Genomic DNA, 16,435 nt, shown 5'->3' on the forward strand with positions numbered 1-16,435 from the left:
CCGTGGACACCCGTGTGCAGCATGAGTCAGCACATGAATCCAGATGCTGTGGCTCATTAAAAGCTCATGACATCGACGCCATTTGCACAGACTGATCGGCCCCACCCAGTCACTGCAGCGACAAATACAAGGCTGTACATGGACTGAGCCGGTTGCAGCGGCGTCCTGCATGTATGTGGTTCTGTCTGACAGCAGCCAGCAGAACCCTGTGGGGGAAAGGCAGATGGCCGAGAGATTTCACTCACCCTGCACAGAAACGGCTAAAGGGAAGCAGAGGCAGTTAGCATGATCTGTCATCTAACAGAAGGTCCTTAAAGTGAGCAGATATTTGAAATCCAAGTGAGATAAGGCCCCATCCCCAGAAACGGTAAACACTTAAGATGTGCTCTGTTATCTGCAGCTGCTGTTTAACTGTTGCTTGGAGATTTTTGGATTTACACAACTGCTGGTTCAAATCAGGTTTAGTATGATTGCTATAGCAAACACTTGAGATGATTTTGTTTTTACACAAATCTGGTAGCCAGTGATGCCATGATGATTTAGTAATCTTGTATTTGCTTAAAAATACAAAAGAGAACAACAACAGCATTTTTAGTTTGTTTAAAAAAGAAAAAAGAAATCCTATCTTTTCCAAAATATATTTTCAATTTAGGAGTAATTTGTTTGGATTTGGCTTTAACTCGTGGCTCTCCAAACTCCACATAGCAAGTACCAGCAGAAATATTCGCAATGCGGTACAACCCAACTTACAGTTAAGCCTAAAATTATTTATACACCTGGCAGATTTCGGTTTTCATTCAACCAAGAAGTTTATTTCTGACAGGAAGTCAGACAGGTTTCTCTCCAAAGATAATAAAACAACATAAAAATATCATCTTTGATTTTTTTTTTTTTTTAAATGTCAGGTTTTAGCCTGGTCACTGAGTATACGCTTTAGCTAATCCCACCTGTTCTCTATTTTCTCTTTTTGAAAAGGGAAGAAAAAACATTTACCTTCCAGACGTTTGATCCCAACATTCCCAGTACGACTGGTAGTATTTGTACAGAGTTTCAGCATGTTGGGTCTAAGGTTCAGCATGTGTCAGGAAAGCTGAGTCCTGGATGAAGAGCTTGTCTGTTCATGTGCCGCCATTTTGTACAGGTACGTGTTGGACCCCAGGAAGAGGCCCCATGTCAAAATCCAGCCCCCGTTCATACGACCGGACCTCTCTGACCGTCAGATCACCATCAAGGTCAGCGACAATGGCATGCACAGCACGATAATGAACTCCAAGGTGAGCAGCTTGCAGTTACCACTGAACTCCCCCCTCCGAAACCCTGGTCATCCCGTCAGCATTATAAACAACTCCATCCTCCATCGTTGCCATACTTCCCCATTTTTAGACAATAGTCAAGGTCCTTCATATCAGAGCATTTTCCACGTGACTGCCTCAGGAGATTATTAGACTCTCTGACTTCAAAAACAAGTGACTCAGATAGGAGACAAAGAATTTGATTAGTAATGACTCAGAAATGTTGTTCTGTTTGTCTGGATTCAGTGCGTGGTTACAGTATAAAATGTTTTTTTTAAAAACAAGGCAAAGGCAAATGTTTTGCATTTATGGTTTTGTATCTCAGTCAGACATCTTGCTTTTGTCGACAGCATGGAGGGAGATTTACTGACGCACGATGATGGCAATTAAAGGAGCTCTTAAAGACAACATGTTCCAAGAATTTGTTGAAATATCATTGCTTTTAAGTCGTTTCATAACACAAATAAATAAATAAAACCTTTTCTACAGCTTTATGGGATTTGCAAAAATATTTGTACACCTTTCACTTTTTCTAATATGTTGTCATATAATAACCACAAATCTCTGACTTCATCTCTGACTGGCAAACAGCTTGATCCTCCATTGGCGGCTCGCAGTAAACCCCTGGAGATTTTACTCCTAGCAGAGCTACGCAGGCATAAACCTTGATTAACAAAATACTTGCGTAAGATGCATGAAAAATGTTTTTATCCTTCATTAGTTTCCACTTAGAAAAGAATGCATTTAACGCGAACAAGTTGAGTTGCTTCATGCAGCCGTCCGTGGGAGTTGCATTATTAGTGCATCCTTAGCAACAACAGATGGTCCTCTCAGTTAAACGTGCCAACCCCCCCCCCGCCACTCCACCTGTTCTGGATGCCTTTATCTCTCCCTCTCCTCCTCGTAGTCCAAAAGCAGCATCGACGGCCTGGACGGCAAAGAAACCCAGCCGCCGCTGCCCCCCAAAGCTGACAGGTACAACCAGCTGAAAGGCCAGCTGACGTCCAGCGAAGGTACAACACTCCTTTGCACTTCTGGTATTCATGATCCTACCCTGGTTAGTCTTTTCTGGTAGGGTTGCACCAAAAGACAACTTTCCCAAACTCCGTCCGTAGATGACAAGCGTCCTAGTTCTTGGAGTTGGCTCTGGATAACCCTCGTGATGAGTTCATGTTTGTTCCAACAATCTTTGGTTGTTTTAGTGTCCGATCTGTATTGATGAGACCAGCTCTGCATAGAGAATCAGGAGCAGATTTGTGTGTGTGTGTGGGGGGGGGTGGAAAGAAATTAAATGAATCACTGCCCTTTCTTTTGTGGGTTGTCAAAAAAAAACTATTTCTTTACCTAAAAAGGTTGTATAAATCTGTGTGAATGGTACTGAGTAGGTAGAGTCCCATTCATCAGCATGAAGTGTCAGAGAAGGATAAAGCAATGTAGGCAGCAGGTTAGCTACTGAATATCCTGTCATGCTGCAGGGAGGGAGCACGTTCTGATTATCCACAGAGCACCACTGCCATCTGGTGGTGCTTTAAAGTGCTGCTGGTGTTTCTAAAGCGTATTTGTTGAAAAAGGTCTAATCATTTTGTCAATTTGTCATTAAAGTGGTAATTCTGCAGTCCCTGCTGCCTAAAGCTCTCATGGACAAGTTTTGACTTTGCTGAAAGAATATAATTCAGTAGGGGGAGAAGACAAACAATGCAACATTTTAAACACTAATAAAATAATTACATTTTTCTCGTCTTCCTTTGTTTTAAAAATTATGTTGGGAATCCAGCATTAACAGCGAACTACCAACAGTCCTGACCATCTTTTTTCCTGCATCAGGATCTTGGATGTTTATTTTAAAACCTTTAGAAGACCATACTTTGATAGTTGTTAACGTGACCTGCAGGAATGAACCTCAGAACCAGTCAGATCTTAACCATTGCAGTTGACAGCTTATCCTTACTGCATTGCCTGTAAAATTTCAATGAAATAAAAAGCAGAGTACCCAGTGGAGAAACTTGGGCGGTGACGTGGGGTCAGGTGAGGCAGAGCAGGAGTAAGAGACAGTAACAGCGAGCTAGCCATACTGTCAAGTGCAGCGATATATTTATAGTTTTCTCCTATTACCACAGCAATCACTTATTAATAATCGCAAAATAAACATGAAGCCTAAAACCATACCACTGCATCAGACCGAATGTTCTGCTTTTTGTGTGGGAAATATTTGAGTGTTCTTTTTTGTGGCCTTGTTAGTAGCTATGGCAACAAGAAGCGCGTAGCTGCACTGATACAGAGAGCGAGAAAGAAGTGGTTTTGAGTTGTACTTTTAACGATTTTTCCCTTTGATGTAGAGCACAGCACGAAATTAATAATATCTACATGTCCAAGTTTGATGGCGTTAACAGAATTATTCCACGGCGGCAGCGCGGCTATGCATGTAGAAGAACAGTGTTTTTGCCCTCCAGCGTTGTCCACATGCGCGAAATTGTTTGTAAATCTGATTTTGATTAAGTCAGTGCCTCACCAGCCATGAACCTCACCGCACGTCACAGACCTTAGGGTACACCAACAGTACTGTCAACCATTTCAAATTGTCGCGTGAGCACACTGGTTTTCTATTACCTTTTATGCTTCGTTTTATTCATTAGAGCACAGAGAGTGTCATTTGTATAAAAAAAGAAAAGCAAAAGACAACTACTAAGTGTTTTCTTTGTATTTTTTGTTTATATAGAAAGCTCTCTTTCTGGAAAAACCCACCCTTCCACGCCAGCTATGTACAGATTCAAGCCATCCTTTGGCACAATGCCGAAAGTCCACTACCAAACTGCCGGAGAGAAGGTAAGCAGAGATCTTTCCTGTTTTTGGCTCTGAACTATTGTTTCAAGGTTTATGAGGGTTGTTTTTTTTTTCCCCCTTTGCTTCTCAGATCGTTATGCCAGATGGTCGAAAAAATTCAGCCATCTTGGAAGAAGGTGTACGATCTGACTATCGATCTGAGCCAAACCTGGATCTGCCCGAGTATGCCAACGCTCCGCTCCACCGCACTTTCCAGTCCTCACCTCACCAGCTGGATGCTGATCCCACCAACTCCCGCACGCTCAGCCTGAAGCAAGGTCACCGCCGGCCAGAAAAGGGCCAGTTGCAGGCGCTGCCGCCCCAGACGGTCGCTTCCACTGCGTACAAGGGTGTTTTCTCTCCGAACACTCTCTCCAACCGTAACGGGAGTCTGTCCTACGACAGCCTGCTCAACCCCAGCATCTCTCCAGCCAGTGCCAATGAGTGCATGGCCCATCCGGGTATGCCATCCATGGGATTCCATTCACCCTACCTGCCCACCAAAATGTGCCACATCCGGGAATCTGAGATCCATAGACAACAGGTTGCTCAAACTTACAGTCCGGTGATGCCTCACAGAGGGTTGGGCAGACAATCCCCTCACCTAAGGGACAGAGAGCCATCTCCGGTGCGCTATGATAACCTCTCCCAAACCATAATGGCTTCCATCCAGGAGAGGAAGGAGAAGGAGGAGAGGGAGAAGCGGCAGATGCTGCATGGACTCTCCCAGACCCATATCTACGCCCAGGACTCTGGCGTGTTCGACGCAGGTTATGGCCCACCCGCCAACGCCGGCTTCCTAGATGGACCTCGTGGGCACGGGTCTAGAGGCCCGACACCGCCAGCGTACGGTGGCTCCAGGGACAATCTGATGGGGGTCGGGCTGGCAAACTACGGCCAAAGAACCCCCATATTGCGCCACGCTGGTACCACTCTTGGCCGGGCCCCCAGAACTTCATCCACCTCCTTACACACAGACCACAGCAGCTCTAACAGCAGCCAGGGCAGGGGCCCCAGCCACGAAGGCTCCTACCGCTCCCCCACCCACAAGCCCCGATCCCCAGCCATGCCCCGATCTCCCTCCTACTCCCACCAGAAACTTTCCTACATCAGCGCTCACGACAGGACAAACTCTCCTCGGTTAGGGGGCCAGAGGTATGAATCCTGACATTCCCCCCCTCCCAGGGGGTTGCATGCGTTGTAGCGATCGAGAGGGAACTGTTGGACTTTCCACTGGAAGCTCTGCTTGTTCTGGTGATCATAGCCAGCAGTTCATCACCTCTAATGTGTTACGCCTAACTGGGGCAACTTGTAGCATCTTTGTCCTGTTTATGGCATTCTGTTCTCCATCTATTAATTTGTTCTCTCGGTGTGACTTTGCACATGTCCTGTATGATTGCCTTCTAGAAAACACCTTTTTTTTCCTTTTCTTTCTCAATTTGTCCGTTTAATAAAATGATCTGAGTCCCAGTTTCGTTTTCATGTGCATGCCTTCGTTTCGACCACTTGTCTTCCATCTCCCTTTCTCTCCTCTAACAAAACACACCAAAATAATCCTCCATGATGCTGTTGAGATTTCATTCTTTGAGATCCGAACAGGTAACCTGCATGTTTCCACACGTTGAAGCGCTTTTGCTTTTGGTGTTGAATCGTCTTTGTTTTTGTCTCCTCTTTCCACTTAGAGAGGCCATGAAAGTTAATGGGCAGATGGACTGCCACCTGAGCCCCAGTCGCCATGGTAACGTCAAAAAGGTAACAGGCGTCGGAGGCACCACGTACGAGATATCTGTGTGAGCGAGGAAAGCACCCTCAGCTTTTTCACAACAACATCGCCGTGCAGGGGAGAAATTGTCTTTTGTCCAATCGGGGCTCGTTAGTACCTGGTGATATGATTTAACTGTCCAATCAAAGGAACTCATTGTGTGAGGCGGTCAAAGCAACACTGTATGAATCTGTGCCGACGGAGAACAGTAGTAGAAAAAAAAGAGAAAACGCCTCAAGAAGTGGTGTGTGTGAGCGTGAAGGCTTTTGTCGTCAACAATTCTGACTCGCCATCTTGGTCCGTGGAACAGGAAGTCCGGCAACTTGTCGTGAGGCGGCTGCTCCGGACATCCGAACCTCGGCAAGAAGAGTCGGCGTGGCAAGAATTTATGGTGCTTCACTTTTTTCTCCTCCCGTACCGTTCACGTCGTCTCCGGGGGTGTTCTGACGGACATCTTAAAGGCTTTGAGAGTCAGCAAGGAAGTTTAGGACACACAACAGGAGTGGAAAGAGAAGGTGAAAGTTTTTCTCATCTCGTCTGATGGTTGCATTCCAAATTCAGTTGCTTTTGATTGAAAAAAGGAAACGATAACCTTGTGTTAAAAATATTTTTTCTCAGGAATTAATGCAACCAGCAGACATGCTAGTTGACATGAATTCATATAATATGATTGTGTTTTTTTCATTGATGTTTATTGCAGATTATTTAGGGCTTTCTTTCCCTCTTTTACCTTCACAAGAGGGCAGTGTGGAGCTGTATGCCCTTGTTTTTCAGAGACTACCCTACAACACAGGAGCCGGGCTGGTATGTTTGCATTCTGAAATACTAGAATACCTCATCACAATATTTCTCATGGACTCCAGATAAGTTCAGACTTGCAAAGCCCCAGAAAAACTCATGTTTCATCAAATAAAGAAAAAAAATATATACATGTGATTTCAAAATGAGAGTCAAATAAGGTGTCTTTGATACAATTGTAGTTGGGTTTTTTTCCCTTTAACATGCCCAGTTGCTTAAAAACCATGTTTGATAAATATTTTTATACCTATATTTGGTTGGATTTTAATGTTTAAAGTGAGGCACTCCTGGTAGGTATGCTAAAAAATTATGAAATGATTTCATTTTTTGCTTGCAGTAGCATAATCTAAACCTGGTTTGTTTTTCTGAAAATTTTAACCTTTAACGTGAGTATATTTATTCAGTTGGGGTAAAAAAAAAAATGTATCCAAAGAAATTAAAGTTTTTAAACATGTGGCACAATCAGTGCTACTCCTACAAATCGCTTTAATAGAAAAGTTTTATTTAAACTTTGTAAAGCTGATCAAAGTTTCTAGGAACTGCTGAGTATTAATACACAGCACTGATGTCTTGGAGTAAATTTATGACATTAACAGACCCAGGCTTGGTGGGGACCTACATTTATCTTGCCACCCTACAGTGAGCAGGGTGATAAGGCAGATGGTAAAAATATTTCCAAAGCTCACTGTGATGAGAAGACTGGCGTCCTGCTGCCACAAAGTCCCCATAGCAAGTGTTAGACAGTGAAAACAGGTTGTTTGGAAGGGGTGCCAGCAGAAATGCTTTTCTGTCGTAACATCACAAAAGAAAACATGGATTTTGCCGTCTTTCTGGAAGAATAGCTGGAAAGTGAGATGAGACTAAGATTGAGCTTTCCAGCAATACCTCAGGTAGGTTTGGTGTGTAATAAAGAATGAATATGAGGAATAGCAACTTATACCCACTAAAACACGGTGCAGGATCTGTGATGGTGCGGGGCCTTTTTCTCTTCTGGAATGCTTTTTGGAACTTATCTTGGTATTTTGTTTTGCCTTACATACCAGGACATTTTAAATAAAATGTGCAAACTTTGTTGTTCTGTACAAGGCAAAGTACTAATAGCAGGAGTACCAATAAATATGCCACTTTATGATTTTCTTTAATACATGTTTTTTTTTTCATCTGGATAAATATACTAAAAAAATTACTGACAAATTATGCTACTGTAGCATAAGATCCAATTTATTTTAAGGTTTATTTTTTAACACATCTTTACCAGAGTTGCCAGTAAATGTGTCCAGGTATGTAAATATAACATTGCCATGAATTCACTAGATGAATCAGATCATGGATAATGGGTGAATTGAAATTTTGCTTGTTTTATGTTGCTGTGCAAAAATAAGTCTATGGTAAATCGTGACGGATAGATTTGTGTTTTGGAAATTAACGTTAAAGTGACATGACTAGTGAGCAGTCACATGGTCCTTATGGTCAAACATTACAGATCAAGGAATGTGCATGTCATTAAAGCTGCCTTGAGTTATCAATGCCAAACGTGGCCATACTTCTCGGAACACAGCAAACGGGTGACATCTGCGCTTAAGTAGGGTGGAAATAATCGGACTACTTGCAGACGCTGTCTGGTACAGCGTATCGACGTTTTTCTTTGCTGTTGAGATGTAAAATCCTGGAGGCAGAAATTAATACAAGCTACGTGTCAGATTTGTTTGCGCTACAAGAAAAGCCACCGTTGCCTTTTTTTTTTTTAGTGAAGAAACCGTTTCCTACACAGCTAAGTGTGTCTGAAACGCTGCTGAGAGACAATGAAATGCAATCTGTTAATCGGATTGAGTAGAAAGTGACTCTGGAGAGCAATTTGGGCTGGGTGAACCTTTTAAACTGCAAAAAGAAAAAAAAAACAAACAAACAAACAAAAAAAAAGAGGGCGACTCGAACGTGCAAGTTAGGAAACCCCAGTTCCTCTCATCTGGTTGGTTTAAATTTCTCTGAAGTTCAAAGCAGAAAAACCAGAGGCTTTTGCTAAGGTTGAACCTTTACTAACAGTCTGACCAACATGGTTGCTCTTTAAGGTCTCACCCAGCTGCCTTAAACAAAACGTTCTTGTGAGGCTGTGGTCAACAAGGCTATTTTGGCAAATGCGATGGTTGGGTGAACCAATAAAACGTAACGGTTGTTTTGTTTACTTAACTCCTGTTTGTAATGACTTTCAAACCCCTGTCTGACCATGTCTCCAAATGCAAACAACCATCATTCCACCTTAAGGTGACTGCCAACGTTCCTTTCCTATGATGGACATCACTGCAGGTCAGGGCCCCATTCCTGACGGTCGACAATGACCAACCATTTTGTTTCAAAGACATGTATGTACAATAGAGAATACACAATAGCTGTATATGTGTTCCTATTTTTGTGAAGAGGAAATATTCCCAATGACCCGAAAGAATAAAATTTCCAACTCTGAGCGAATCTGATTCATTCTTGATGATCACTTGCGAGAGGAACTGATGTCTTATATGTACTGTGTCCAAAAGAGGGCGCCAGAGCTCAATATGCTCAAATCACCACAGGCACACAGACTTCGTGATGATTTGAGCAAATTGAGCACTACCGCCCTCTTCTGGACAGCATCATGATCACAGTACACCTCAACCAGAATTCGTCATCACAGGCTGTTGTATACTATTTTAGTAATCTATCGATTATTCAGACAATTGAGTATTTGAATAAAAAAACCTGATAAAGTAAAATATGGTAAATACTGTCAAAACCTGCAACAGCTCTTACTTTGAGACTTCATCTGGATCCGCCAGTTGCTTGACCTTATCTACCCTTGATGAGTCGGGTGGATCCTTAGCTTGCTTGCAGTGATTGTTTCAGTGTCCATTGTTGATCTGCTGGTGGTTCCAGAGGCCATTTTTTTCTCCTCAGATGTTTTGGGGACGCCAGCAGCCAAACAAACCATCGCTGAGAGGCCATGGTTGGTCGGTGTCTTGCTGCCTTGCTTAGACACAAAAATGGCTTCCAAAACGCCATCAGGGACAAAAAAACAAACTTAGAATAATGTTTCAGAAAACACTTCAACATTTTAAGTTTTGAAAATGTACATTTTTCTAAGAACAAGCCAGTTTATATCATATATAGTTTTACAATAATTTACAGAAACGGTGAAAATTCATTATATATATATATATCATGTATATACAGTATATGATATTCATTTGCACTGAGACTAGAGTCAAGAGCCCCGAGAAGAAAAAAAAAAAACCAAACCATTACGAGCTACAGCTGTTGCACTGTGTTAAACAGACATCAGAAGTTTCTTACCTGGACGGTTGCCAAGTGGTCTGAAGTTTTTCCATAAGAGTAAATTTTATTGGGTTTCCTGAAGAGCTTCATGGAGGCGCTTTTGTTTTCCAGCAGGATTTGAAATTGGCTCACATTGTTAAAATGACCAATGGTTACTGAAGCATGCAAGATGAATCACTAAGAACTGAATGAACATGCTGTAAAGTACATGGACAGAATTTTTAGTAGGGAGACATTTCAGTACTAAAAATCCTTTTTATTTTCCTTATAATATTCAAGTTTCCTACTAGAAAAGTGAGTTTTCATTCATTTTAGCCACAATAAAGCTATATAGTTACAAATTTTGAAATGATTTAGTGAAATAACGTTTCCGATGACATTTTAATTTACCGAGATGCGGTTTTTCATACATAAATACAAGCGTGTGATCTTTACCAGCTTTTATTTGAAGGTGGAGGAAACATTTCAGATCATCTGAGTGCAAACGAAGAGCAACATTTCATCCATATACATGTATTTACAGATGCACTGGCACTTGGATGCACTGAAGAGTCAAGGTAGAGAGAACGTATTCGGTGGAAAGAGTAAAGAGCGGGCGGTGAGAACACAGAACCAAGATGGGGCGCACTCCGTTACATACACTTTACATGCTTTGAAGTCTGGGAATGTTATGAGCTAAAAACATACAAACCTATCTCCTGATAAGTTGACATGAGTCAGGAGAAAAAGAAAAAAAAAAAAGCTGCACAAATTAATGAACCGTTTTTACTTTGGACTTAATAGTTTTCAAGACTTTGTAAAAGAAAAAAAAAAGAAAAGAGAGATTCTTAACTAAGTGCATCTTATTTGTGGTGGAAACTGTGACTTCGAAACACTCATCTGATGCTCCCCAACTGTCCAGAGTGAATTCCTCCTTTAGTCAGATTCCGACTGAACTAAACCGAGGGATAAATCAACTCAAAGAGACGTCTTCACCTTGCCATCTAATAGTGGAAGTGTGGACAGGACGCACAGGCCAATAGAGAGTCATCAGTGGGGGTCACCTTCAAAATGCGCCTCCATAATGCCTGGTTCCTGACCTGGTGCTGCTAATGAGCAGGCTACATTATCCCCTCACCCTACAATTGAACTCTGCTTCAGAAGAACAAAAAACAAAACAAAACAAAAATACCCCAATGTGGGAATCATTGCTGTCACAAGCCTCTTTTCACAGTTTGTTAATCGTAATGTCAAACTCTCAAAAGTAAGGGTGGAAAAGTGTGGGCTTCCACCGAGCAAATTGGGAACAGGGTCAGAGAAAAATATATATTTGTTATTAACTTTGTTTCTGATATTTTTTCCAGTGGCTTCAAGGACTTGTGATCTTGAGGCAAAACAGATTTAAAAAACAAAAAACTAATATGCAAGAGTCCAAATTCAGTTCATAGAGTCTATTGTAGAAAAAGAGGAAAACTGATAAAAACAAAAACAAAAAAACTGAAGATCAGCAAAGCAAGTTCTTGGTTCTTAATTCTTCTCAGCTTTCACCTCCTTTTTCTCATCTTCATTCTTCTCAGTTTCCTTTTTGTTCTCTTCCTTCTTTCCCTCAGGCGCCTTATCTTTTACTGAAAGCTCCTCCAGCTTCTCTGCCACCTTGTTTGCACCGTCAGTGTTGCCTGTGGCGAAACAATACAGGATCCATTAACATTTTTAGCAATTTTCTTGTCTTAAAATGTATCCTGATTTCTATGACTGCATATTAAGGCCATTGTAGATAGAAAGAGTCAATTTCTACACAAAGAACTCAGAAACAAGAAAATGCCCAAGTTTGAAAAATCAAAAGGTTTGCTAGAACCCCTCCGCCCCGAAATTATGAAAAATTACAAATATTTGAAAAAGTTTGACTTTTGGATATCATCAGAAATTAAAAAAAAAAAAAACAAAACACAAACATAATAAATAAATTGTGAGGGTTTTTTTTCTGACAAATTTGCCACTTTTCAAACTCAAATTAATGCAATTTTTGGGTGTAAAGTTACTCCTCTTTATTATTATTATTTTATCTACAATGGCCCTAATCCGCTATCATATATTTCCATCGCTGGTACAAAGTATTTAAAGAAAAAGAAAAAAGAAAAGTTGCCTCTTAACCAAAAATGAGTAGAAATCTATTTAAAAAGAAGCTGAAATGTAGAAAAATGCAACACCAGCAGACTTTTAGCAAAGCTAGTCGTGTTACATTCTGCGTGTTTATGTAGCAGACAGAAAAAGTCCCAGGCTGGAGTAAGCAGCAAAGAACAGAGTGTGTCTGCATTGCATTTACATTTTATAACGTGTTTTTATTATTTATGTCAGTTCATTTGGTAGAATTCATTTTTTGTTATAAATAAATTCTACCAAACATCATCCAGCTAAACTGGGGTCCTGGAATGAATTAATGCTTGTTGTTTTATTCAAATGTGTCTACAGCTGTAAACAGCACACTCAAATGTACTAAATAAACTAGGAAAATCTGAAAATGAAAAAGGCTTCTGCATCATTTACCTGATCCCTCTAGTTGCTTTTTAACTTCCTCTTTACATTCGTCAAACTTCACCTTGAACTTCTGAGCGTCTGTTGAAGGAAAATACAGTTTGTCAGCTAAAGCAAACAGGAACGGCCTTCTTTAAATACTGGATTGGACTCACTTTCCGCGTTTAAAAAGCGTATCGCCAGGAGTTCTGGTTTGGGACTTTCGTCAGTGTAGTCCGCTAGTGTGTTCCACACCCATGCTCTGTCGCTGCCGGAGTTGGGCTTCAGCTCCATCAGCGGGCTGACTGCGGTTTACAGGAAGGTCAAACTGTTACAAAGGGAGAACCGACTGGAAGTACGTCTACGCGAGGACGACACCGCTTCACAGTTTATGAGTGCTGTTGATTTAAATCAATGTGAAATGTTAGTTCAGTCCACCAGAACCGCCTAAATGTGCTAGAACAACATTATTTACTTTACCTTTTCTCTCTGGCTAACAAGTAGGAGGTGAGAATTTATTGCACCATCTTGATAAATTCCGTGTCACGATTATTTTTGATTCATCTTTGTCATGACAAATTCCAATGAATGGTGTTTAAAATCCCCCATTACTGGCCTTGCTGTTGGGATTGTCAGTTCTACCATTTTCTCCACTGTTTGCTCAATTAAAGCATCAATAAATACCAATGAATTTGAAAACAGTTTTAGCACTTGCAGCTTAATGATACAAATCACACAACTTTATGTGACTGGTGTCCTAAAGAAGCGCATTAGAAATGGGAATGTTTTTCAAGACTGACATCTGTGTTTGTGGGGCTCTGAATGCTGTGGCACATGGTATAATTTTTTTTTTTTTTTTAAGTTGTATACATTTCTTATTCTTACTTGTATTGTTATCACAATAGCACCGCAAACTATTGTGATAAAATGTGAAGTCCATATCGCCCACCTTTACTAGCAAGTATGTTTGAAGTGCGACAGAAAACGAGGCGCTCAGTTCTGATCTTAATTTCATGATGTTATTCAATTAGACGTAGACATGGTTGTACTTCTTGTATGATAACTTAGGTTAGAAAAACTAAAGTCTCACAGTAAACACTAAAAAAGCTAAACATTAATAAAAACAACCAACCAGGCTTCCTTCAGGGTATTATAAGACTGGCGGGCTGCCAGGCTTCACATGACCTTCCATCAGGCTAAGTGTCGTTTGTTTATCTCAAATAGTGATGAACAAACGAGCATTAAAAAAAAAATTCATTACAGTAATGACAAATTACACTAGGTTTATAGACGGTGAACCAATTGCACCGTCTCTGCACTTGCCCTTTGGCTTCAAGTGATATTATTTTAAAATGATGATGCCTGCTCCAAATTTTTGTAACTTAACATTTGTCAACACAAAAACACGGTGGGCCACTGGTGGACTACCCGTCATCGCCCCCAACACCGGGCTTAGCAGGTTTTCTGAGGGAAACCCTGAATAGATTTAGTTTGTCTCCAGATCATGACGGTGTGCTTTGGCACCTGAAATATATAAATATATTTATATATATATATATATATATATATATATATATCTTCTTTTTTTTTAAACTGGGAAATATTCTAGTGATCCCTTGTGAAGATAGCATTCGGGAAGCTGACTCACTCTGATGATTGGCACAGATCTTCAAGGTTCGGTCTCTCCTCATCAGGAGGCGGATGGTGCCCTTCTCTTTGTGTTTCAGCAGCTTCACGTCCCCTGTCCCCCTCTCTTTCCACTCTGGAGGGTCGTTCTCAGAGGCAAAGCGATACAGTTTGGCTCGCCTGGGTAGACAGCAACACTTTGTTTCAAAAGATGCAGATACAATTGAAGTGACAGTTTGGTAAAAAGTTGGTTTTTTTTTGTCTTTGGAACAACTACTTCTTCGACTTACACTACACTTAAATATCAGCCACACGTTGATAGGATAAGCGTTGGCTTCTGGAATCTAAACAAAACTTGGATTTTAAAATATCTACTCAACAAATTGCTATGCATTTCCATCCAACAAGCTATAAACTGAGATGTGAAAACTTGTGTGGCAAAAACTTACATTTTAAAGAGCACCTCTTCGTCCTCTTCTAATGTTTTAACATCCTGCTCAGGAAGAGACACGATGGGCTCAAAGTGGGGATCATGATTAGTGTCCTCGGCACCGTCTCCAGTGGTTTCACGGTCTTCCTGGTCCTTGAGGGAAAAAGTGAAATTAGTTTCTCCAATAACAATGAAAAGAAGTGCCCCGTCTAAGCAAAGCCCCTATAGTCTGGGGTGTGCATTATAGATTAAAATAGTCTAAAACCAAGTGATTTCAGTGAAGGCACTAACGGACCACGGTTCAATGGAGGCGAGGGGGGTGGAGGATTATATGTATAGCTTTTGCGACAGAGGCAGCAGACAAAGCCTTTTGTACATGACTGCTGCTGCTGACCCCAGCTCACTGAATACCATTTGGCTTTATGTGATGAGAAAAGAAATTTAAGGAAAATAACCACCAAATTAAGGAAGACCCAAAACAAATGATTGCAACTTTAAAAGCTGATTTTTAACATTTTAATAATGTGAAGGTGCGAACCCAGCTTGAAGAACACGGCTGTTGCTTTAGCTAGTGGGTAATAAATCTGGAGCTGGCGATTGTTGTGATCTCATTTGAATTTAACGCCAGCCAACAAACTGCTGTTTCACTTTAATTTTCTGTCAACTTGTAAAGCTACCCGGCTTATTAGAGAGGCCTCCACCTTAGCAGGCTAACAGCTCGTTGCTAAGCCATTGAGTCTATTTAGACACTCCCTACTACATGTAAGGCAAGCGGCAACTTACACATAATGACAAACGTTAAGTTAAGCGAGACTAGTATATCGTTACGCTAAAATACAACAGCGAACGGAGTTTCTTTCTTCAGCGCCCAGCCATTAGCGCTAGCACTAGCAAGCTAACGTTAGCTACCATAATAAGGAGACAAAGGTATGTAACGAAACTGAACCCGTTTTTTCTGTGCGGCACATTGAGTCGGCTCAATTAGCTGGCAAAAATAATAATATTCATATATTATAGCAACGTGTATTCACTGCTTAATGATGCTCGCGAGGAAGCTAACATGCTGCACACTTCACAGGACGTCTTCGAGCTCGTAAACCTCAACTCTAAAACGACATGTTAAAGAAAATCAAGCATCTCATGTGTCACTCAGCACTTCTTGCGATTCTACATGAAACTAAATAGAGTCGCATTATTTATCATGTCTGAAAAATCCTCCCAAATATATTTTCTACAGTCAAATGGCATACTTGTCGGCTTCTCTTTTCCCTTGCCTAAATTTGTCGAATTTCCGAAACAAAATATGACTACCATCAAAAAATTCTGGCTTTAAATTAAAGCGTGTTTATTAGCTAACCTAAAAAGCTTGACCCTACCTTCGTGTCTGCCATAATAAAGCAGATGTTAACAGATTATAGAAGTTGCGTGAGAGGTTCAAATCCCAAACTGGCCGCCGTTTGCGTTCTGCTGCTCCCACTTCCTGCTGGAGCTTCGCGCGCCGAATTCTCTGCGCATGCCCGCGCGCCCAGCGTGACGGCGCGCGAGCAGCCTCGTTCTGCTCAAACACAGGAAACTCTTTGATTTTATTTCACAAAAACGCTCTAGGGTGAAATAGTTGTTTCAATAAATAAATAAAGCGTCTTATCAACACTTTGCACGTCATTGATTTTGCTTTCAGAAATTAAACTGATCAAAAACTAGTTGTGTGGGACGACTTAATTTCTAAACAAAAACACACAGGAGATTTTTTTTTTCTAGAAGTTGGTAATTTTTGAGAGACTGCAGCCATTGAAAAACTGTCAGTTTTGCCTTTAACAAAAAAAAAAAAAAAAAGAGAAAAGAAAATAATTCAAATGTGTTTAAATACTCACAGCAAACCATTTGCATTTTCTAGCTGAACCTTTACTAGAA

At 41.0% G+C, this 16,435-nt stretch overlaps 2 protein-coding genes and 1 non-coding gene across 6 annotated transcripts in view; 1 reads left to right on the forward strand and 2 right to left on the reverse strand.

Moving 5' to 3' along the window:
- Nucleotides 1-9,133, forward strand: part of zdhhc8b (zDHHC palmitoyltransferase 8b) — an 81,737-nt gene extending 72,604 nt beyond the window's left edge. For 2 of the 4 annotated variants that reach the window (XM_028033145.1, XM_028033148.1), the window contains 5 exons: nucleotides 1,142-1,274; nucleotides 2,200-2,305; nucleotides 4,009-4,115; nucleotides 4,204-5,267; nucleotides 5,795-9,133. In XM_028033145.1, the coding sequence (XP_027888946.1) occupies nucleotides 1,142-1,274; nucleotides 2,200-2,305; nucleotides 4,009-4,115; nucleotides 4,204-5,267; nucleotides 5,795-5,906 (1,522 nt within the window). In that variant the 3' untranslated portion in view covers nucleotides 5,907-9,133. The remainder of the gene's footprint in view (nucleotides 1-1,141; nucleotides 1,275-2,199; nucleotides 2,306-4,008; nucleotides 4,116-4,203; nucleotides 5,268-5,794) is intronic. The other 2 variants (XM_028033147.1, XM_028033146.1) reach the window with 2 other exon arrangements.
- Nucleotides 9,134-10,403: 1,270 nt separating this feature from the next.
- ranbp1 (RAN binding protein 1) lies at nucleotides 10,404-16,063 on the reverse strand. The gene is made up of 6 exons (XM_028033164.1): nucleotides 15,901-16,063; nucleotides 14,544-14,677; nucleotides 14,117-14,274; nucleotides 12,645-12,773; nucleotides 12,502-12,570; nucleotides 10,404-11,633 (listed from the first exon to the last, which is right to left on the reverse strand). The coding sequence occupies exons 1-6, from the start codon at nucleotides 15,913-15,915 to the stop codon at nucleotides 11,485-11,487; spliced, it is 654 nt and encodes a 217-aa protein (XP_027888965.1). The 5' UTR covers nucleotides 15,916-16,063; the 3' UTR covers nucleotides 10,404-11,484.
- Nucleotides 12,142-12,269, reverse strand: LOC114155285 (small nucleolar RNA SNORA77). The gene has a single exon (XR_003597715.1). It is a non-coding gene; the product is annotated as a small nucleolar RNA SNORA77 (small nucleolar RNA).
- Nucleotides 16,064-16,435: the final 372 nt, after the last annotated feature.

The sequence above is a fragment of the Xiphophorus couchianus genome, chromosome 12 (assembly GCF_001444195.1).
Source record: "Xiphophorus couchianus chromosome 12, X_couchianus-1.0, whole genome shotgun sequence".
Taxonomy (NCBI): Eukaryota; Metazoa; Chordata; class Actinopteri; order Cyprinodontiformes; family Poeciliidae; genus Xiphophorus; species Xiphophorus couchianus.